This window comes from Hyla sarda, chromosome 6 (genome assembly GCF_029499605.1).
Source record: "Hyla sarda isolate aHylSar1 chromosome 6, aHylSar1.hap1, whole genome shotgun sequence".
Lineage (NCBI taxonomy): Eukaryota > Metazoa > Chordata > Amphibia > Anura > Hylidae > Hyla > Hyla sarda.
In genome coordinates, this window is record NC_079194.1 from 262,170,773 (window position 1) to 262,194,833 (window position 24,061).

At 41.0% G+C, this 24,061-nt stretch overlaps 1 protein-coding gene across 4 annotated transcripts in view; it reads right to left on the bottom strand.

Annotated features, from left to right (window-relative positions):
• Nucleotides 1-24,061, bottom strand: part of ESRRA (estrogen related receptor alpha) — a 75,086-nt gene that overhangs the window by 10,589 nt on the left and 40,436 nt on the right. Inside the window, exons 1-7 of one of the 4 annotated variants that reach the window (XM_056527159.1) lie at nt 16,746-16,870; nt 13,169-13,285; nt 5,699-6,016; nt 3,031-3,147; nt 2,593-2,718; nt 1,601-1,768; nt 148-417 (exon numbers count right to left, since the gene is read on the bottom strand). In XM_056527159.1, the coding sequence (XP_056383134.1) occupies nt 148-417; nt 1,601-1,768; nt 2,593-2,718; nt 3,031-3,147; nt 5,699-6,002 (985 nt within the window). In that variant the 5' untranslated portion in view covers nt 6,003-6,016; nt 13,169-13,285; nt 16,746-16,870. Of the gene's footprint in view, nt 1-147; nt 418-1,600; nt 1,769-2,592; nt 2,719-3,030; nt 3,148-5,698; nt 6,017-13,168; nt 13,286-16,281; nt 16,511-16,745; nt 16,871-24,061 lie in introns of those variants that run through there. The other 3 variants (XM_056527158.1, XM_056527157.1, XM_056527156.1) reach the window with 3 other exon arrangements.

Here is a 24,061-nt window from a genome sequence, read left to right on the forward strand (position 1 = left end):
GCAAGTTATAGGGTTGACTAACACTATAACTGGCTTTTAACAATACAGAAGGACACAACACAACTGGTGGTCATGTCTACAAATTAAACAAATACAATCTAATATTATATTCCTTTTGTTTAAAATAACACAAGAATGACAACTCACCGGAATTCGTAAGAGTGAGGGCTTTTAACATGACATATTCCTCTCTTTCCACACGCAAAGCCCGATACTTGCGTACCAGATGAAGTATGCAGGAGCAGAGATCAGTCAGACGGGCAGAATGTGAGGACTCCTCATCCAATACAAAATCCTCAGCAAACACAACTTCATCTTCATATGGAAGGGAGCGGAACACAACTCCCAAAAGAAGAACCTCCATCCAGACACTCTGCAAGAGACTCATCTGGTCCGATAAAGAAAGGGAAGAAAAACCTGCAAGAGAGTAAATATCGGCTGTGAACATTTAGCTACTTGATTTAGGACATGTTGTACTTATACACGAAAGCTATGTTACAGTTACATGTAGACAGTTAAATGGCAACGTTAGCCCCCAGAGGACCTATGATGTAAATGAATTACGGAGTGCCCTGCAATATTGCACCATGGCATACATTTAGTTCATGAACCTGAATGGAGCGCAGGCGCAGAGCTCGCTTCATGCACAGCGGGTCCTTGCAGGGACACCGGCGCTAATGGTACACATCAGTGATCATGCTGATGTCAGTCATTAACCCTATAGATGCTGTCATTAATGCCAATCATGGCATCTATAGCCAAATGAAGGTGCCAGTGGGTTTGGGTGGGCTCATCGATAATCACAAATAGCAGCCGGAGGTCTCTTACCAGCTTTCAGCCAGAAGGATGGCAAATCTTCTTGGGCAGCCTGTAGAGCCAGTACTATGTTTTTGCATAATACTGAACAATAGATAGCAGGAGATGTCCAGAGCTTAAAAAAAAAAATAGAACCCTATCCGTAGGACCCCCCTGCAAACTCCTGTACCAGGCCCCAGCTCTGCGCTGCTAGAGCGTGTTCCTTACCCAGCAGGTCAGCCAACCACTGGGACCACCCAAACTATCCAGTGAGCAGCAGTTGTGTGGACAAAAATGCCTGTTGATGTAACGGGAATAGTAGTAGTACTCAGGTGGAAAACACATGGTGGCAGCAAGTTAAACAGATTTGTAAATTACTTATATTTAAAAATCTTCATCCAGTACAAACAGATCCCCATAGAAAACCTCTCCTGCTATGGACAGTTCCTGATACGGACAAAGGTGTCAGCAGAGAGAACTGTGATCAGACTGACAAGAACTCCAGAAAGAAGTACAACTTCCTGTGGAGCATACAGCAGCTGATAAGTACTGGAAGGATTAAAAATTTTAAATAGAATTAATTTACAAATCTGGTTAACTTTCTGGCACCAATTGATTTGAAAAAAAAATGTTTTGTTTTTCACTGGAGTACCCCTTTAAGGCATTAAAGAACCTAAAGAACCTTTATTATACAAGGATGAAACTTTATTTACATAAACCCAAAAAAACACATGAAAGATAAATAAAGAGATGCAGACAGATACAGCCTCACCATCATACACTGTGAGGGATACTAATCACGCACCTGGGATGTTCTTGGCCCAGCTGATAATAATAACAATCTCTCGATCTGCGAGGTCACACAATGTGCTCATAGACTTCAAGTAGCCATCAGGAAGTGATGGGTCTGGCATAGCAAACAGCTTATCTGGCTCTGCCACCAGCAGATGTGAGACTACAGTGTTCACTGGAGCTAAAAAACAGGAAAAAAGATCCGTCTACTGAATGAACATTATTCTACAACACTTTATCTTGATGACAGCAAATAGAAAATATTAGGAGAAGCAGTAACATAGGGCCGACAGCAAGAGGTTTCTAGTAGCATTATAAGTATGATACTACTTTGTAAGCGAACACCACTGCCAGATAAACATAGAAGAAACTGAGCAGCAAAAGAACAAAAGTGTCAGTATGTTCCATACTGTGTATTTCAGAGAGCAGCTTATAGTATATGTGTATACGTACATGCAACCTGTCTATAGAATAGTTTTCACCTCCTACTGATAACGAAGCAGATTATAGTTGCATTTTCCCCCCAATCTATGATAATAAATCATGTGTTGAAGCATACCGGTTACCGGTTTCAGAATAAAATGTGTGTATGTGAAGAGTACCAGTATTTCTGGCCATTTTATAACTTGTGACTTTTTTTCACCAGTTTTCCCCCTCTGCAGTCTCTCTCATTTTCAGTTGTATCTGAGAGACTAGCCTCTGATATTTTCTACAGCATGAAGGACACTATAGAGCAGTACTGAGTAGTGTATGCTGTGAATGTAGCACTAAAATGTGACGTAACACCATATAGATCATCTCTCTACAGCCAGCTTTTTACAAAGATTTTGCAGAGTAAATAATGAGTGGGGGAGCAGGAAAGTGGAGATAAGTGGAGAAATTTCCTTATATTGTACGTCTACTTTTTCTAAATGCAAGGTTTGTCGAAAGTGTACTGCTTATTTAGCGAATTATATAATGTATCACTCAATATGTGCAGTGAAAATTCAGCCTATAAATTATTACCTTGTTTCTTGACTACAGTCGAACTTTGTTGGGATGGTTGTGCTCCTGGTGTATATTGCAAGATGTCTCCTTCTGGTCTTCTCTTATATTTCTGCCGACCCCCTCTTACACGGTCTAAACGCACCCCTGAAAGTCAAGTTTAAAAAAGCCCATCTGTAGAACCTGCCAACCATCATACAACCATCATTAACTCTCATATTTTATTTCCAGTTCAAGTCACTATTTTACTAGTAATAGATAGTTTAGATGGAGGAAATATCCAGGTTATCTATGTGGTTAGAGAGGTCTAAGTAGCATACAGTAGAACTGCTGATTGTTTAGGTATACTGTCCATATTATGAATGCCAAAACACAACTATATAACATGTCAGAAACTGTCCTTTATAAAGAGATCTGTCAAAAATGTAACTAAAAACTAATAAAAAGCATTACACTAACCTTCCTTGAGCATGCCCACCCGCAGACACTTAGTAAATCGACAGGCTTGGCATGCCTTCCGTCTTCTTTTGGTAATTTCACACTCATTGGTAGCAGGACAGCTGTATTCGATATTGCCTAAGAAGAGAAGAACAAAGAATGTAGCATTTGCCCAGATAAATGGAACAGCTACTTCCAACACCTGTGTAAGACAAGGGCTTCACACTTTGGCCATGACACACTGCCCGGCCATAGGTCGCAGCGGTGCACTGTCTGCATTGCAGCTAAGGAAAGTGAATGTGGCTGTGCTGCAGCGAACTAACCGTCACCAGAAAATCGAGCAGGCATGGAATTCTGGCAATGTCAGGTTACAATAACTTGTGTGATGCAATGGTACCACATTCACTTTCATTAACTACAATGCAGGCAGCACAACAATACGTTCTATAGCAGTACAATGTGACACTTGCTTTGTAGCCCTAGTCTAGGACCTAAAAAAAAAAAAAAAAAAAAAAAAAAAAGCCCATAGTAACAACTTCCAGCCAAATAATCTGCACTACTAAAAAGAAAAAAAAAAATCGTATTATTCCCAAACGTCTAATTTGATAACATGTGACAACTTAATACATCACTGTTATTATACACCTCTCTATGTTCCTTCAAGTAAGACATAAGAGGCCTTCATACAGTCATGGCCGTAAATGTTGGCACTCCTGAAATTTTTCTAGAAAATGAAGTATTTCTCACAGAAAAGGATTGCAGTAACACATTTTGCTATATACATATTTATTCCCTTTGTGTGTATTGGAACTAAAAAAAAAAAAAAAAAGGAAAAAAAAGCAAAAGCAAATTGGACATAATGTCACACCAAACTCCAAAAATGGAATGGACAAAATTATTGGCATCCTTTCAAAATTGTGGCAAAAAAATTATTGTTTCAAGCATGTGAACAGGTGTGGGCAATATAAAAATCACACCTGAAAGCAGATAAAAAGGAGAGAAGTTCACTTAGTCTTTGCATTGTGTGTCTGTGTGTGCCACACTAAGCATGGACAACAGAAAGAGGAGAAGAGAACTGTCTGAGGACTTGAGAACCAAAATTGTGGAAAAATATCAACAATCTCAAGGTTACAAGTCCATCTCCAGAGATCTAGATTTGCCTTTGTCCACTGCGCGCAACATTATCAAAAGTTTGCAACCCATGACACTGTAGCTAATCTCCCTGGGCGTGGATGCAAGAGAAAAATTGATGAAGGTGTCAGCGTAGGATAGTCCGGATGATGGATAAGCAGCCCCAAACAAGTTACAAAGATATTCAAGCTGTCCTGCAGGCTCAGGGAGCATTAGTGTCAACGTGAACTATCAGTCGACATTTAAATGAAATGAAACAGTATGACAGGAGACCCAGGAGGACCCCACTGCTGACACAGAGACATAAAAAGACAGAATACATTATGCCAAAATGAACTTGAGTAAGCAAAAATCCTTTTGGGAAAATGTTTTGTGCACAGATGAGACCAAGATAGAGCTTTTTGGTAAAGCATATCATTCTACTGTTTACCGAAAACAGAATGATGCCTACAAAGAAAAGAACATAGTACCTACAGTGAAATATGGTGGAGGTCAATGATGTTTGGGGGTTGCTTTGCTGCCTCTGGCACTGGGTGCCTTGAATGTGTGCAAGGCATCATGAAATCTGAGGACTACCAACGGATTTTGGGTCGCACTGTACAGCCCAGTGTCATAAAGCTGGGTTTGCATCTGAGATCTTGGGATCTTAAAATTGATGTTGGGAAAAGGCGCCCTTCCAATAAGAGAGACCTGGAGCAGTTTGTAAAGGAAGAGTGTTCCAACATTCCAGCTGAGAGGTGTAAGAAGCTTATTGATGGTTATAGGAAGCGACTGATTTCAGTTACCGTATTTTTTCCATAGGGTGTGCAACCAAATATTAAGTTAAGGGTGCCAATAATTTTGTCCAGCCCATTTTTGGAGTTTGGTGTGACATTATGATAATTTGCTTTTTTTGCTCCCTTTTTTGGTTTAGTTCCGAATCACACAAAGGTAATAAACATGTGTATAGCAAAACATGTGTTACTGCAACCCTTTTCTGTGAGATATACATGACTTTACCTGTAAGGACTAACATAGAGAGGTATATGATAACTGATAAATTGACCCCACTGGCTTTTTTTTTTACCATGGATATATTAGATGAAACGAAACTATAGGGACTATCCTCATGGGGAACAAAATGATTGGAAACTGAAGTTCAACAATACCCAACCCTTCTTTTCCTCCATCATCAACCTGAGTTGGGAGGCCCCATACACATAGGAGAGTCAGTTGGACCTACCAAATTCAAGATGTGATCATTCAAGCAACACTGTACTGCAATGGTCTCAAACTGTGGCCCTCCAGATGTTTCAAAACTTCCACTACCAGCATGCCCGGACAACTAACAACTGTCCGGGCATGCTGGGAGTTGAAGTTTTGCAACATCTGGAGGGCCACAGTTTGAGACCACTGCTGTCTACCTTTACTTGACACCCTTTTAGTTTAAAATATTCCAGGAAGTAATGAAAACAGGAAATAATCCTCCTCCCATTAAAGAACGTATAAATGTAAAGGGACCACAGTCGATAAGGTGCAATGCAGATCATGTACAAAAGGCTTGCAGTTAAAGCCTAACCTTGTATAGTGCGTTTGAAGAAAGCTTTACAAGCTTCACAAGAAGCAACTCCATAGTGGTATCCAGATGCCACATCGCCACACACCAGGCAGAGCCTTTTAGGGATGGAGTTTAGGACATATTTGCCCCTTCCAGGTGTATCTTCTGGTTCATCATCACCACCTCGGCAGCAGCGAGGACCCTGTGGTTCAGGTCCGTGTCCACTGCTATCACTAGATCCACTGGGGCTCCGGCGTCCAATGCTTTCTGGAGTCCCTGGTTCTGCCTTGATACAGAGATCAGGGCGTCTGTCACGAGAAGACATGATAAAGAAGTGTACTGTGAAAAGGAAACAAAATGACTGTTAACATTCCGAAATAAAATGCATTGGAATCATAGTTCACATGGCAGCCTTTGTGTGAACCCAATACCTCAACTCCATTTATTGTTATTCAATAGTCCTGTCAATATGTCAGCAAGCAGACCACATCTCAGGACCTGCACTGGAATTATAATGGAAGGAAAGCAGCAAGAATTCTGAACTGTTTTGCTGAAAATATGTATATTAATCTGAGTGGTGGTGGTGGTGGTGGTGGTGGGGGGGGGGGGGGCAGTTAAAACTACATTTCACAGGGGAAACGTACAAACTTAGGAAAGTGCCCTCTGGCTGATGCTGCTCTAGGACTACCCTCCTGCACTGCAAGGTAACCAGTGAGCCACCACAATGCACCAGGTATAGGAGACAGATTTGGGCTTATGTTTAATGTAGGAAACATGGATTTAAACATGGGAGATTTGCTACAGATTTTACTTGCAGATTTGTGCAGGTAAAACTTGCTGCAAATTACAATATAGGACAAGTGGATAAGATTTAGCAAAGTGGAAGATATTTTTAGTAAGGGCAAAATCTTGTAGTGAATTTGAAGCACAATCTGCAGTAAAACCTGCATGTGGATCTTTCTACAGATTCAGTGGTGAGAAAAATTCCACTGTGTGTGGATACAACCTATATCTGGTATTGTACATACGATTAAAGTTGGCTGAGCCCACCAATGTGTATATTGGTAACTCAAGAGAAGGGTCAGTTGTACTGGATTTTAACACATCCAATCTTTTTTTCTTCTGAAAGTATTATGCCACCAGAGAAGTCTGCCAGTAGCTTTGTCCTGTCTCTCTGTTCAGAATATATAAACATTCAGTGTGTACACGGGAAAGATATCTGAAAGGTATGTCCATCAGAAGATGGGCTCCATACACTAATACCGGAGTCCATCTCTTGCAATAAGAAGGATTGGGTGCAGAGCTAAGCACTGAAGCGTGCTTCACCAGACTATATTTAATAATCTGAGACCCTGACCGATCTAAATGTCTATGCAACATGTCAAAAATGTATGTAAATGACAAGGATACTTTCAAGGTGATATTCAGCCTTATAAAACTGATGTCTGGAGGGGCTGTCCTTCACAATATAGAGGTGGAAGGTTGCAAATTGCTCAGAGCTAAAAACAGCTGATCATTGGAGATGCTTGGAGTCGGACCCCTACTGATGTAATATTTACGGCATCAATTTTATAAGGCAGGATAACCCATTTAAGACTGAAATCACACATTCGGTGTGGAGGATTTTAAAACAGAAGTGGATGCAAAAGAGAGGGGACATATCAGTCGTTTTATACAATTGGATCTAATCCTGGCTTTGGCTTTAACCCTTTAAGGACGCAGGACGTACCCATACGCCCCCGTTTCCGAGTCCTTAAGGACTCAAGGCGTACAGGTACGCCACGCATTCTTCCTCCGGCCCCTGCCGCTCGCCGGGTGGGGACCAGACCGGGATGCCTGCTGATATCGTTCAGCAGGCTTCCCAGCATATCGCCCAGGGGGGGTCCTGAGGTCAATTCAGATTGTTGATTTGCGGCAATTCCGGGCTGATCGGGTCTCTGATGACCCGATAGCCCGGAAAATGGGGATGATCGGAGATCCCAGAGACTAATCGATCAATGGCAGTTGGGGGGAGGGGGGGTCGACGGTTTATAGTTGAAATCCCCACTCTGCCTGCCCCTGGATGTCGGGCAGAGCAGGGGGAGATGGCGGCGGTACCAGAGCAGTTCAGGATGGCGGCGGAACTGGCAATCGCGGTGAGATCGGCTTAGGCAGCAGCGGGATCAGTCGCGGGATCTGCGGCAGTGAGAAGGCGGTGGTGGAGCAGCGGTGAAGGCAGCAGTAAAGATCCGTGGTAAGTGACCTTCACTGCTGCCTTCAATGAGTTGCCAAACTACAACTCCCAGCATGCCCAGACAGCCAAAGTGCTGTCTGGGCATGCTGGGAGTAGCAGTTTTGCAACATCTGGAGTGGTGCCCAAGCTGTAGCCCTACAGATGTTGCAAAACTACAACTCCCAGCATGCCTGGACAGTCTTAGCATGCTGGGAGATGTAGTTTTTAAACATCTGGAAGAGCACAGTTTGGACACCACTATACTATACTATAAGATCAGTGTGTGCAGTGTTATAGGTCCCTATGGGAGCTATAACACTGCAAAAAAAAAAAAAAAAAAAAAGTGTAAAAAAAAAAAGTTAAGAAATGTGATTTAACCCTTTCCTTAATAAAAGTTTAAATCACCCCCCTTTTCCCATAAAAAAAACACCATGTAAATAAAAATAAATATAAACATATGTGGTATCGCCGCGTGCGTAAATGTCCGAACTATAAAAATATATTATTAATTAAACAGCACGATCAATGGCGTACGGGCAAAAAAAATTCCAAAGTCCAAAATAACGTATTTTTGGTCGCTTTTTATATAATGAAAAAATGAATAAAAAGCGATCAAAAAGTCAGATCAATACAAAAATGGTACCGCTAAAAACTTCAGATCACGGCGCAAAAAATAAGCCCTCATACCGCCCCATACGCGGAAAAATAAAAAAGTTATAGGGGTCAGAAGATGACAATTTTAAACGTATACATTTTTCTGCATGTAGTTATGATTTTTTACAGAAGTACGACAAAATCAAACCTATATAAGTAGGATATCATTTTAATCGTATGGACCTACAGAATAAAGATTAGGTGTCATTTTTACCGAAAAATGTACTGCGTAGAAACGGAAGCCCCCAAAAATTACAAAATGGCGTTTTTTCTTCAATTTCGTCGCACAATGATTTTTTTTTCCGTTTTGCCATAGATTTTTGGCTAAAATGACTGATGTCACTGCAAAGTAGAATTGGTGGCGCAAAAAATAAGCCATAATATGGATTTTTAGGTGCAAAATTTAAAGGGTTATGATTTTTAAAAGGTGAGGAGGAAAAAACGAAAGTGCAAAAATGGAAAACCCCGTGGCCGTTAAGGGGTTAAACTGTATTAACCTTGTCCTTGGGTCGCCCTCTAGTTGTAAGTACCGTGGATGTATTCCATTTTGCCATTTTTTTTTTCAGCTATATGTTTCTAGGGAAGCTTGATGATAAGTCAATATGGCTACCATTACAGTCCCCATGCTATCCATCACCCAGTTTTCTCACACAAATATCCCTCATATTAGCTGTAATGGTGGCGATTTCCTGTTGGCAACTTAATATCATACTGTTCTTCTACAGTTCTGCCTCCTGGAGTGGAACTGGCTCCTAAATCTACAGTAATTTGTCACCCCATGTTTTAACACCACAAGTCAATTGATAGATGTATACCGTATAAAGCCATGTCATTTCTGGCACATCTTAACACTAGGTCTTTGCTCTATGTTTAACTTTAGCAGATTCCATGAATACAGAATGCTAAAAAAAAAAAAAAAATGCATGTATTTAAGGACATCTGTACTGCATGCATGTTACATATTCCTGCCCGGCCTGCAAACATAAACAAAATAAACTTTGACTCACCTTCCTACGTTCCCCTGTTGCTCCGATACCGGCCTCACGGTTCTCCGCTGGCCGGTGATACACTGACGGCTCTGTGACGTCACCGTCCCCAGGAAGCAGCAAGAGGACCTCAGCCGAGAACAGTGAGGCCGGCACCGGAGCAACAGGGGAACGTAGGAAGGTGAGTCAAAGTTTATTTTATTTTTGCAGCCCAGGCACAGGAATATGTAAAATGCATGCAGTACAGATGTCCTTTAAAGAGATTATCCAGGAGAAAAATAGCAGCACGCCTGTCCTTAGGTTGTGTGTGATATTACAGCTAGGCTGCATTGACTTCAATGGAACTCAGCTGCAATACCACATACTACCTGAGGACAGAGGTTGTGCTGTTTTAGGTTTTAGAAAAAAAATTAAATAAAAAAATCGGCTCAGTTTTTCTAATCCGTGATAACCCATTTGGCTAGGTTTCCATTTGTTTTTTTTTGTTTGTTTTAAACGCCAATAAAAAAAAATGGGCCAAATCTTTTTCAGTGAAAAAAACGCTGCAACCAGATGTTAGCTGTAAATCAACAGGAAATCGCAAAATGCAATTTCCACTGGGCGTTTTTTCATCCCTCTTTGGTGTTTTCCTGCTCCTTGGCAGTTTTTCATAATCGCAGAATGTTGAAACTTTTTTCACAAAATTCGTGGCGTTTTTTCTCCCATGGAGGCTATGGTAATGAATAAACTGCATTAAAAAAAAAGCCATGTGGGTTTTAACGAATGGCGTTTTTGCGGACGGTTTTCATTCTTTTTATGTCGGCCAATCAAAAACGCTCAGCGGGAAATATGAACCTTTGAGGTGAAGTTCTCTTCTGGAGTAAAGTACAGTGCAGGAGAGTGGAGCGGTGAGACCGGCTACGATCTGTCCCCTAGTGCAGGTACTACTGCTCCCAACACACTATTCCATGCTGGGAGTAGTGGTAGCACCGCAAATAAGGATGGACATATACCGGTAGTTAATATAGTATTAAACACAATATTTATTAAAAACAACATTAAGATACAGTAAATACATTAGTAATAAAAAGTTTCATAAAATGAAAGTAAAAAATATATTATTTTTAAGAAGACATGGACCCCTTATCCATTTTTAATATTGCCGGGTACATTTTCAGGTCTCTGCTCACATACATAAATTTTGCCCTGCTTAAAAAATATATAAATAAATTAATTTGTTCTAAAAAAAAAAAATAGAAAATTTGTTCCCTACAATTTTCCCAACCCTACTGCATTTTTATTTCTTTTTTGGTACCCAACAAAATCCGGAATATAACGCCCCCAGGGAAACTGCCAAAGAGGCCAAAAATGCAATTTCCACAGAAAAGTAAAAACGCCAAAACACAGGAAAAATCTGTGGCAGTTTTTGTGGCATATTTTATGGCGTTTTTTTACCTAAAACAAATTCCTGGAAAAAAAAAAACAAGTGGAAACCTAGCCTTAACACACGTTTTTTCGCAATGGGTTAAGCCAAGACAGACAGGATAGGCTGCAAATTTACCGGGGTTATCTAGTTCTGTAAATCGAGGGCTATCCATAGGATAGGCTATAAATAATATATTGGCAGGGGTTCCACTTCTAGAGCCCTTGTTGTTAAACTTACACAAGTAGCCTCTTCAGGGTTTATTGCTACAGCAGAACAAAGTGCTGCAGGATTACTCTGTTCACTTGAAGATGGCCACACTGCCACTAAAGTATTGCAGGTATGAGCAGCAGTAACCACTGAAGAGGCTGCAGCATTGGCGCTGCTCAATCTGACTTGCTGCAGTAGACTGGCACAGGCTTAGGCCCCTTTCACACTACAGGTATCAATCATCCTGTAAAAAAAAAAAAACCTCCGCCATTACTCCCGTCAAATAGTCCTGAAAACGGCCGTCGAAAAATCCCATTCGTGTCAATGGGAATTTTTTGACCATCCTTTTGCATCAGGTATGTCCGTTTTTCTAATCTCTGTTATTTTTGCTGCCACAAAAGACTGTGCATGCAATAATTTTTGTTCCAAAAATAAAAGTGAAATAACGTCCATTAAAATTTAACATTGAAGTCTATGGGAAATGGATGTTCACAAAAAACATCCGTTATTATCATATTTTTTAAATGATCTGGTTTTTTGTACTAAGCATGCTCAGTACAGTATTACAACCAGGAAGTCATATGGAAATAAAATAACGGACATAAAATCAATACAACGGATGATCACTGATGACCAATTTTAACAGACATTCTGTCTAAATAACGGACATGTGCCATCCGTTATCACCCGTTATAGTCCGTTATTTTGACAGAATGTCTGTTAAAATTGGTCATCAGTTCTCATCCGTTGTATTCAGATATTTATTTTATCCATTTTTTCATGACCCGATATTGCTGAATAACGGATGTCAGAATGCAGGAACATGATTGTAGTGTGAAAGGGGCATTACGTGGGATCAAGCCATGAGCTGGTGAGTGAAGCGCTCAGCCACACACTTCTCCCTGTTCTCTGTCTAGTGATCAGAGGGGGTGTCAATACCCAGACCTTGACCGATCAAAACTTTTGATGTCTGTGACGGCTGTAGGTGACCGTAACTAATGTATATGGCCACCTTTAGTGTACTCAACGCCACCTTTAGTATTAGCGGTAAGTACTACAGAGGCAAACATGGAAGCAAGAAGCGAGGATCTAAGATCCTCGGAAGAACACGGTGCTCCAAAAGCACTCCTTTTCAAGATGAATAATAGCCGTAGGTCTGGTTTTCAATAAAGCAGAAAATACTTTATTCATGCAGGAATGTGCAGGGATAACGCGTTTCGAGGGGTGGAGACCCCCACTTCGTCAGATCCAATTCTCCTCATAGAGGCAAACATGTGACTCCGGAAACGCCAGAAAGCCAGAGTCAGGTAGAAGCCGGTTATAGTGGAATGTCAGGACTTCTATTGTACATTGTTTAGGGCAGTCAGAGCGGCCACTAACTATATAGGAGCAAATCACTAAGACAACTGGAGACAAAGCACCCGCAGCTATTAACAGAATAGAAAGAAACTATATGAGATAAGTCTAGTCTGAACCAGAGAAGGTAAGTGACAGGCGACCCAAGGATAGATAGTGACCTTTACTCCGGTTCATGCAGTGTTTAGTTAGACTGGTTTAGCAATAACCTCAGGGTGTAGAGGACAGAAACAGTAGCAGGGTTGTAGCAACACAACTATGTTGACGGGTTATACAGGAGACTTGTATACGATCGGGATTTGTTTTCAGACAACAAGGGGGAAAAAGCTGGAGAAATGCAAGGACTGGACAATCCAAGCTGCTGATAAGGAAGGTTACCTTGGGTGCTGGCAGGGTCAGAAGATCACAAAAGGGGGAAAATTATAATAAAGTTACAGATCTGGGGCAAACAGTAAAGAGTATAGGAATCGAAAATAGCAATAATGCTTCAGTGCAGGAAGAGTAGAAAGTAACAACTGGTCAGTTTAACCTTTGACCTGTACCCCTCCCCCTTACGCTCTACAATATCTCGGCTCACTGAGCGCAGTTCCTGAGTCCATAAAAGTATCAGCGCACGCACTTTATCATAAACCAATATGGACTACAAAGAACATGGCATGGCGAGTACTCACGAGGAGATACACATGAAGGCAACACTACTACTCCTGCTGTTGTGGGGCAGACACCCTTTGTCGACAGGTGGTTGGGGCTGGTGTCTTGGCTGATAGTTGTTAAAGGAGAAGAAACATCTGTAGACAGAAAAACACAGAGCGTGACTATACGGTGCATACAGTTTATAGATCAAGTTATATTTTATATATACACTAATCTACTTTGTTCCTTATATTCCCTACTGCAGTGTCCTTCAATCTGCGGCTTTCCAGCTGTTGCAATACTACAACTCCCATCATGCCCTGACAGCCGAAGGCTGTCAGGGCATGATAGGAGTTGTAGTATTGCAACAGCTGGAGAGTCACAGGTTGGGAAACACTGTTTTAGCCTTCATTCTTAGAGCATAGTGGGAGTTGTAGTTTTCCCATAGCTGGAATGGCAAAAGTTAGAGAACACTGCTCTACTAAACTCTTACTGGAAGGGCTAGAGAACGGTCCTATTAAAACAACTTTAGTCCTTGACTTGTCCTTCCCTGTCATGTTGTAAAAAAAAAAATGATTTTGGTAAGGCTGAGTAATATTCATATGGCTCCAACAACCCAGCTTTCTTAGAATCCTGAATAGTGCTGTAGAAGATGTGAATGTTATCACAGCACATGCCAACAGATTCCCATTCTGGACTCTGTAATGAAAGTATTCAATCAACTTATCCAGGTACAGAAACAGTTAAAGGGGTTATCCAGGAATTTTTTTTTTATATATATCTCAACTGGCTCCAGAAAGTTAAACAGATTTGTAAATTACTTCTATTAAAAAATCTTAATCCTTTCAGTACTTATGAGCTTCTGAAGTTAAGGTTGTTCTTTTCTGTCTAAGTGCCGAGACACGTGTCATCAGAGAGCACTTAGACAGAGAAGAACAACCTTAACTTCAGAAGCTCATAAGTACTGAAAGGATTAAGATTTTTTAATAGAAGTAATTTACAAATCTGTTTAACTTTCTGGAGCCAGTTGAGAAATATATATAAAAAAAAAATCCTGGATAACCCCTTTAACTGTTTCTGTACCTGGATAAGTTGATTGAATACTTTCATTACAGAGTCCAGAATGGGAATCTGTTGGCATGTGCTGTGATAACATTCACATCTTCTACAGCACTATTCAGGATTCTAAGAAAGCTGGGTTGTTGGAGCCATATGAATACGAAAAGGATTAAGATTTTTTAATAGAAGTAATTTACAAATCTGTTTACCTTTCTGGAGCCAGTTGATATATAAAAATTATTTTTTTTTCCTGGATAACCCCTTTAAATAGATTTGAAAATTACGTCTATTAAAAAAATCTTAATCCTTTCAGTACTTATGAGCTGCTGAAGTTGAATCGTTCTTTTCTGTCCTCTTTGATGACACGTGTCTTGGGAAACTCCCAGTTTAGAAGCAAATCCCCATAGCAAACCTCTTCTACTCTTTGCAGTTCCCAAGACAAGCAGAGATGTCAGCAGAGAGCAGTGTTGCCAGACAGAAAAGAACAACTCAACTTCAGCAGCTGATAATTATTGAAAAGATTAAAACATTTTAATAGAAGTCATTAACAAATCTGTTTAACTTTCTGGAGCCAGTCGATAGAAAAAATAAAGTTTTTTCCTGGAATACCCCTTTAAAGGGGATATTGCCATCTTAGCATGAGCTTTGTGATTTCAAAGGTTAAAGGGGGTTATCCAGGATTAGGAAAACATAGCGGCTTTCTTCCAAAAAAAATAAATAAATAAATAAAACACACAACAGCACCACACCTGTCTTCAGCTTCTTTCCAATAGAACTAAGCTGCAATACCACACACAACCTGAAGACAAGAGTGGCACTGTTTCTAGAAGAAATCAGCTATGTTTTTCTAGTCCAGATCTTCTACAACTCAAGTGCTATTAACAAAATAATAATAATAATAATAATATATTGCAACTATCTAAAAAGTCACATCTTGTCTTCTTATAGCATTACAGAAGATTATATACAAGGAATAGATTTATAGCTAGAGCATGTGATCCATCTACTTCTCTATTTATCTACTCGGATCTAACCAGAGCCCAGCGCTGCAGCCACAGACATTGACCCACGTCTCCAAAATCCCAATGACCTTGGCTCAAAGTCACTGCATGTCTGCGAGAGGAGAGAGGGAGCCCTATAGAAGAATAACAGGATCATCACATGCTGTATAGGATCTATATATACTTCATAAGAAAGGGAAAGGAAACGGCTGTACCCCTGCTAGGCAGAGTCCTGAAGTTTTGTCATGGAAATGTAATATATATATATATATATATATATATATATATATATATATACACACACACACACATATATATATATACACATATATATATATATATATATATATATATATATATATATATATATACACACACACACACACACACACACACACACACACACACATACATATCTGCACTGTTCTTCAGCTTTTGCCAAACTACCTCTCCCATCATGCCCCAACAGCTTTTGGATGTCAGGGTATGATGGTAGTAGTAGTTTTGCAACCTTGCTATAGCCAATGATGTCTGTGTACAGCAATGTTATATATAGAACACTGGAATATACAAATTGATGTAATTACATAGCCCAGTGTTTACCAACCAGGGGGCCTCCAGCTGTGGCAAAAACTACAACTCCCAGCATGCCCAGACAGCCTTTAGCTGTCTGGGCATGCTGAGAGTTGTAGTTTTTTGCCACAGCTGGAGGCCCCCTGGTTGGGAAACACTGACATAGTCCAATGTCAATACATTTTACTACTCTACTTAAAATGTCTCAGTCTAGGGACACAAGGAAACGTCTCACAGTCTGTCGTGACATGTCGCCCATGGGAACACGCCACTTTTGCACATTGCTACTTCTAAACTTCCAAAATAAATTCATTTTTGGGGTGGGAGACCTTCTTAAAAAGTAAAAGTAAGAATTATAACTGCTATAATAGTGCTGGTCACATGACATTGTATCCATTGTTTGTTTTATAAATAATCTACACTGCACAGATACAATAATACACAAGTGTGCACACTCTTCCTCTTCCCCACCGCCTATAGACTTGTGTACAGTCCCTCAGTCCTGCTTGTAAACTCACGTCAGGCTCCTGTTGTCATTGCGCCGTCCTGGCCCCCGGTCTTGCACACTCACCGGGTGTGAATTGCGCGCTGGTCTTTCCCGGACATGTGTGTTGTGTGCACCGGCCGTGTATACACACACTTGTGTAGGACGCAGCAGAGGACGCGGCTTACACACACTCACTCACACTCCGTGTCACACACTCACACACTTCCTACAGCGGGTCCTCCTCCAGCTGGTGACAAGCAGGGAAGGGGCGGGGCCTCGCATGCTCAGCAGCCGCACTGCTAATCCGTCCGGCATTGGTGCCGCGTTGTGTGTTCTGCGCTGACTGGCCGGCCGGCTTCATTACATATTCAGGGAGGATATAATGGGTGACACAGTAATAACCAGGGCTGAGGTTGTGTATAGACTGAAGTATGGTGCATGCACAGAGAATAGCGCAGCTTGCATTAGTATTCTGGCTCTGCCTAATGAAACGACCTTGTGTGCGACCTTGAGGCTGAGTGAAGTCCGTGTGTTCCTCCTCCTGTTCCTCAGTGTGGTCACAAGTCTACCAGGGACTCTGTCAGTGACCTTCAGCAGCTGATCCGCTCCGTCTGTGTGGATTATGGGCAGAGAAGTACCATGTCCTTCATATGACCTCTACCGAGGAGATCCTCCCCCTGGACACATCTCCCTGCCTATTGTTTCCCAACCAAGGTGCCTCCAGTTGTTGCAAAACTACAACTCTCAGCATGCTGGGAGTTGTAGTTTTGCAACAGCTGGAGGCACCCTTGTTGGGAAGCAGTGACCAATCTAAGGGTGCATTCACAACACGTTTTTGCAATACAGTTCCCGTATACGTTTTCTATTACACATGCCTTTAGTGTTTCACCTCTACAATGGTCCCTCAAGTTACAATATTAATTGGTTCCGGAATGACCATTGTATGTTCAGCCTAGGACTCTATGGAAACCTGGTAAGGCTGACATCACGTTTTGTCCCATACAGGACCGCATACGGCAGGGACAGCTGAAAACTTGCGCTCCTGTATGCCTTCGTATGCGCTCCCGTATGTAATTCATTTCAATGAGCTGACCGGAGAGAAACACTGACTCCGGTCGGCTCATTTTTGCCCCGTAACCGGTTTTCCAACGGCACCTAAAATAGCGGTCGACTACGATTTTAGATCCGGTGGAAAACCGCATACGGGGCAAAAATGAGCCGACCGGAGTCAGTGTTTCACTCAGGTCAGCTCATTGAAATTACATACGGGAGCGCAAGTTTTCAGCTCCCCCTGCCGTATGCGCTCCCGTATGGGACAAAACGTGATGTGAACCCAGCCTAATTGGTTCTGAAGCCACCAAAATATTATACAGTGACCCCTCAACTTACAATGGCCTCAACATACAATAGTTTCAGCATACAATGGTCTTTTCTGGACCATTGTAAATTGAAACCAGACTCAACATACAATGTACGGACAGTCCAGATCTGTGAAACATGTCAAAGGCCGGAAGATCTGACCAATCAGAATGGGCATTTTACTGGTAAAACTCCTGTATTACTGAAGTGTATGCACTGACTGGTGTCTGGTAGCGCCCCCTACAGTACATGTTCTGTACTCTTTACCTGTACCAGGATTAACTGCTTCTTTGGACACCAGGTGAGGGCGGCTCCATGTAACTTTATTAGGACATTGTGTGTACTGTACAGGACCCCGAAGAAGCTCCTGTCCTCTACATAGACCAGTGCTTCCCAAGCAGGGTGCCCCCAGCTGTTGCAAAACTACAACTTCCAGCATGCCCAGACAGCCTTTGGCTGTCCGGGCATGCTGGGAGTTGTAGTTTTGCAACAGCTGGAGGCTCCCTGCTTGGGAAACACTGACATAGACCGTGATTACAGCTCCCAGCAGCTCTTTATTACTTTTATATGTAAGGATTTGCTTTATCTGTATTAGTTATCTACTTATTTTTATTTAATTCTCACTTTTTCCTATTTTTGGATGACATTTTGGTGCCTTTAGAACCAATTACAAGGTTTCCATAGAGTTCTGGTCTCAACATACGATGGTTTCAACATACAATGGTCGTCCTAGAACCAATTAATAGTAACATGAGGGACAACTGTATAGTTATATTAGTCCTTATATAAAAAAAAGTAGGAAAGATCTGCTGGGAGCTGTAATCACTGTCTATGTAGAGGACAGGAGCTTCTTCAGGGTCCTGTACAGTACACAGTGTCCTAAAAAAGTAAAATGGATCTGACCTTACTTGGTGTCCAAAGGAGCAGGTAACTGTGGCACAGGTAGAGTACAGAACATGTAATACCTCCTTGTACTGTAGGGGGCGCTACCAGACACCAGTCAGTGCATGCATTTCAGTAATATAGGTGTTTTACCAGTGAATGCCCATTCTGATTGGTCAGTTCATTGACACGTTTCACAGATCTGGACTGTCTGTACATTGTATGTTGAGTCTGGTTTCAAGTTACAATGATCCAGGAAGGACCTTTGTATGTTGAAACTATTGTATGTTGAGGCCATTGTAAGTTGAGGGATCACTGTATTTGCCTGCTTTCTGATACAGCTGGATTAACACGAAGATGCACTGTATGGAAAACACAGGGTGGGTTCACATTACGGTTTTGACATCCGACCGTCGCATTGTAAAATCCGATGTTGCAAAATCTGATCAAAAGAGATGAGAAAAGGTAAAACCGAATGTCTGTAAAGATCATGGTTTTTAAAGGAGTACTCCACTGTAAAAAAAAAAAAAAAATCTAAATCAACTGATGCCAGAAAGTGAAACAGATGTTTAAATAACTTCTATTTAAAAATCTTAATCCTTCCAGTACTTATCAGCTTCTGTATGCTCCACAGGAAGTTCTTTTCTTTTTGATATTCCTTTCTGTCTGACCACAGTGCTCTCTGCTGACATCTCTGTCCATGTCAGAAACTGCCCAGAGTAGGAGCAAATCCCCATAGCAAACCTATCCTGCTCTGGACAGTTCCTGACATGGACAGAGGTGTCAGCAGAGAGCACTGTGGTCAGACAGAAAGGAAATTCAAAAAGAAAAGAACGTCCTCTGTAGTATACAGCAGCTGATAAGTACTGTAAGGATCAAGAATTTTAAATGGAAGTCATTTACAAATCTGTTTAACTTTCTGGCACCAGTTAATTTGGAATTTTTTTCCCCCCAGTGGATTAACCCTTTAACCTGTAAAATGACAAACATTGGAGCAACCCATGGACCAGCGCCATGTCCGCCCACCCGACCCATGACGTACATGTATGTCATGGATTGGGAAGGGGTTAAAATATTGCATTATTTATACCGTACAGTAGCTGTTTAAAAAAAGGAGTAAAAAAAGCTAAACCCCAGAATAGTTTTTTTTTTTTTTTTTATCATGTCACATCCCAGAAAATAAAAACTGCTCTAAAAGTCCGATCAATCCCACAATGATACCGATAAAATCAACAGATTACGGCACAAAAATAGAGCCCCATACAAAAAAATAGAAGGATTTTATGCATATTAATCTTCGTACCAAAAGTTATAATTTTTTAAAAGAAGTAAAATAAAAGAAAAGCTCTCTCTCTCTCTCTCTCTCTCTCTCTCTCTCTCTCTCTCTCTCTCTCTCTCTCTCTCTCTCTCTCTCTATATATATATATATATATTGGGTATCATTTTAATCATAGGGACCTACAGAATAAAGATGTGTCATTTTTACCAAGAAGTACACTAGAAGCCAAGGAGGAAAAATAAAAGTCTAATTGATTTTAAAATCAACTGGTGCCAGAAAGTTATACAGATTTGTTAATTTCTATTTATAAATCTTAATCCTTCAAGTACTTATCAGCTGCTGTATACGACAGAGGAAGTTGTGTAGTTCTTTTCTGTGTGACCACAGTGCTGTCTGCTGACACCTCATGTCAATGTCGGAGAAAAGGAGGGAAAAGGAGGGAAAAGGATGGAACGCTTCTGCTGGTAATAACGGGACTCAGAACGCCACCGTGGCACAGGACAATATTTATTAAAAGAATTCGGACAGCGCACTTCGTCGCAGGCATGCGCCTTCTTCAGGGATACTGGAGCGGATCTGAGGAAGGCGCGTGCCTGCGCCAAAACGCGTTGTCCAAATTCTTTTAATAAATATCGTCCTGTGCCACCGTGGCGTTCTGAGTCCCGTTATTACCAGCAGAAGCGCTCCATCCTTTTCACAGGAAGTTGTGTAGTTCTTTTCTGTCTGACCACAGTGCTCTCTACTGACACCTCTATCAATGTCGGAGAAAAGGAGGGAAAAGGATGGAGAGCATCTGCTGGTAATAACGGGACTCAGAATGCCACGGTGGCACAGGACGATATTTATTAAAAGAATTTGGACAGCGTGTTTCGTCGCAGGCATGCGCCTTCCTCAGGGCCTCTGGAGTGGATCTGAGGAAGGCCCGTGCTTGCGCCAAAACGCTTTGTCCAAATTCTTTTAATAAATATTGTCCTGTGCCACCGTGGCGTTCTGAGTCCCGTTATTACTAGCAGAAGCACTCCATCTGTTTCCCAGGAAGTTGTGCAGTTCTTTTCTGTCTGACCACAGTGCTCTCTGCTGACACCTATATCAATGTCAGAGAAAAGGAGGGAAAAGAATGGAGCACATCTGCTCTTAATAACGGGACTCAGAACGCCACTGTGGCACAGGACAATATTTATTAAAAGAATTTTGGACAGCGCGTTTCGTCACAGGCATGCGCCTTCCTCAGGTCCACTGGAGTGGACCTGAGGAAGGCGCGTGCCTGCACCAAAATGTGTTGCCAAATTATTTTAATAAATATCGTCCTGTGCCACAGTGGCGTTCTGAGTCCCGTTATTACCAGCAGAATGCTCCATCCTTTTCCCTCCTTTTCTCCGACTACTCTGCTTCTACACTTCCGTACCCTTGTGGATATGGAAAAGGGAAAGTGAGCTGCACACTGCACATATTCCACCCACCGTACCACCGCCACAGGGTCTCGCTTGTTCTGGTGGACTACCCCAGTGGATCAAGTGTGACACCCATGATGAGGTGGGGGGTTCCATCCATTTTTTCCCTATAAACAGCACACCAGAGAGCGCCCATCTTTTTCTTTCTGCCCTTGCTTTGTCAACGTCAGGAACTGGCCGGAGCAGCATATGTTTGCTATGGGGATTTTCTGGATAGTTCCTGAGCATTTTTGAGGCTGAAATAATTTTGCCAACAAAAATTAGAGCACTTGTTGCTTTAGACTTTTGATAACCTTCTTATTGGGTTCACAGACAGAGGTGTCAGCAGAGAGCACTGTGGTCAGACTGAAAAAAGAACTATACAACGTCCTCTGCAGCATACAGCAGCTGATAAGTACTGGAAGGATTAAGATTTTTAATAGAAGTAATTTACAAATCTGTTTTAGTTTCTGGCACCATTTGATTTGAAAATTTTTTTTCCACCAGAGTACCCCTTTAATAAATTTTTATTTTTGCGCTTTTTTTTGTGTCCCCCCGCTTCTCCTTTTAAAAGCCATAACAAATTGACCTACAGACCCATATGAGTGCTTGTACTTTGTAATGACCCCTTTCATTTTAACATATGTTATATACCGAAAAAAGCAAAAAAAATTTTATTTGTGGGCAGAAATGTTTAAGAAAACTGCAATTTTGCAACTTTTGAGGTGGTTTGGTTTTCACGCAATGCACTTTATGGTAAAACTTTTTTCTATAGGTCAATGCGATTAAAACAATACTCAATTTAGATAATTTTTCTATTATTGTACTACTTTAAAAAATTGCAAACTTTATTTACCAAAATTAGTATGCATAAATTGTCCTTTTCTGACCCCTATAACTTTTTTATTTTATACAGGAATGTATGAGGGCTAATTTTTTACACTGTGATCTGTAGTTTTTATCGGTACCATTTTTGTTTTGATGGGACTTTTTGATCGCATTTAATTTTTGACATATGACATACTAAAAATCTGTATTTTTGGTGTTTTGTTTTCCTTTACGTTTACACTGTTTACCGTGCGGGATCATAAACATTATATTTTAGTAGTTTGGACATTTGCACATGCAGCGATGCCAAATATGTTGATTTTTTTCTTTTCTTTTTTTTTTTTTAAAGGGGAAAATGAAGGTAATTTTATTCTTTTTATCAGGGGAGGGGGTTTTATATGATTTTAGAAACTTTTTATTTTATTTTACTCTTTTTAAGTCCCCATAGTGGATTTTTATATAGTGTGTCATTATTAGATTGCATCTACTGTGTAATGCTATGCCCATGGCATAGCCATACACAGTGTGATTGGCAATCCACAGATCTAGCCTGGCTATGCCAGGCAAATACAGTGAGACGGCCATCCGCTGCAGGAGGCAAATAAGGGGAAACTCCCCCGCCATTTTAACTTACCAAACCCTCGCGATCACATTGTGGAGGTTCGGTAAGCTCCTCTGAGCTACTGCAGATTTTTACTTTCACTTTAGACGCTGTGATCGGCATTGATCACAGCGTCTAAAGGGTTAAATGCCGGGCAGCAGTCAACACTTTCTGCTCTTAAGCGAGTGCAGCTACTGTGCTCGCTTCAAAGCCACTTAAGGCATCAGGGCATACAGATATGCCCTGCCCTGTGTCCTTAAGTACCAAGGGGATAAGGGCGTACCTGTCTGCCCTGCATCCTTAAGTGGTTAAAGGGGTAAAAAAAAATTGATTATAAAAAGTCTACTACTGCCCATGTGTAACAAAATAATGTGTGTGATTAAACTAGTGAAATAGTTCAGAATTTAATAATATTTACAGATGTGGGGGTGGGGTGTGTGTTGTTACCCTAGGGGCAGATGGCATTATCCCCTTGTATTGGTGATGCCAAGGTGTGGTTTAGCCTATAACCACCCGAAGGTTTACCGCTGGATCCTGGGCTAGGCACCGGGGCAATAAAGACTATGACGCAAAGTTACGGACAACGGTAGCTTTACTGAGGGTAGACAGAAGGTAAAGTTTATACAGTTCAGCCAGGGCCCAAGGAGGTGACCAGTGACTCAAAGACTTTAACCCCTTAAGGCCCACGGTTTTTCTGTTTTTTCCTCCTCACCTTTTAAAAATCATAACCCTTTCAATTTTGCACCTAAAAATCCATATGAAGGCTTATTTTTTGCGCCACCAATTCTACTTTGCAGGGACATCAGTCATTTTACCCAAAAATCTATGGCGAAGCGGAAAAGAAAATCATTATGCGACGAAATTGCAGAAAAAGCGCCATTTTGTAAATTTTGGGAGCTTCCGTTTATACGCAGTAAATTTTTCGGTAAAAATGACACCTTATCATTATTCTGTAGGTCCATACGATTAAAATGATACCCTACTTATATAGGTTTGATTTTGTCGTACTTCTGTAAACAATCATAACTACATGCAGAAAAATGTATATGTTTTAAATTGTCATATTCTGACCCTATAACTTTTTTATTTTACCACGTATGGGGCGGTATGGGGGCTCATTTTTTGCACCGTGATCTGAGGTTTTTAGCGGTACCATTTTTGTATTGATCGGACTTTTTGATGGCTTTTAATTAATTTTTTCATGAAATAAAAAGTGACCAAAAATACGTTATTTTGGACTTTTGAATTTTTTTGCGCGTACGCCATTGATCATGCGGTTTAATTAATGATATATTTTTATTGTTCGGACATTTACGCACACGGCGATACCACATATGTTTATATTTATTTTTATTTACATGTTTTTTTTTTTTATGGGAAAAGGGGGGTGATTTGGACTTTTATTAGGGAAAGGGTTAAATCATTTTTTTTA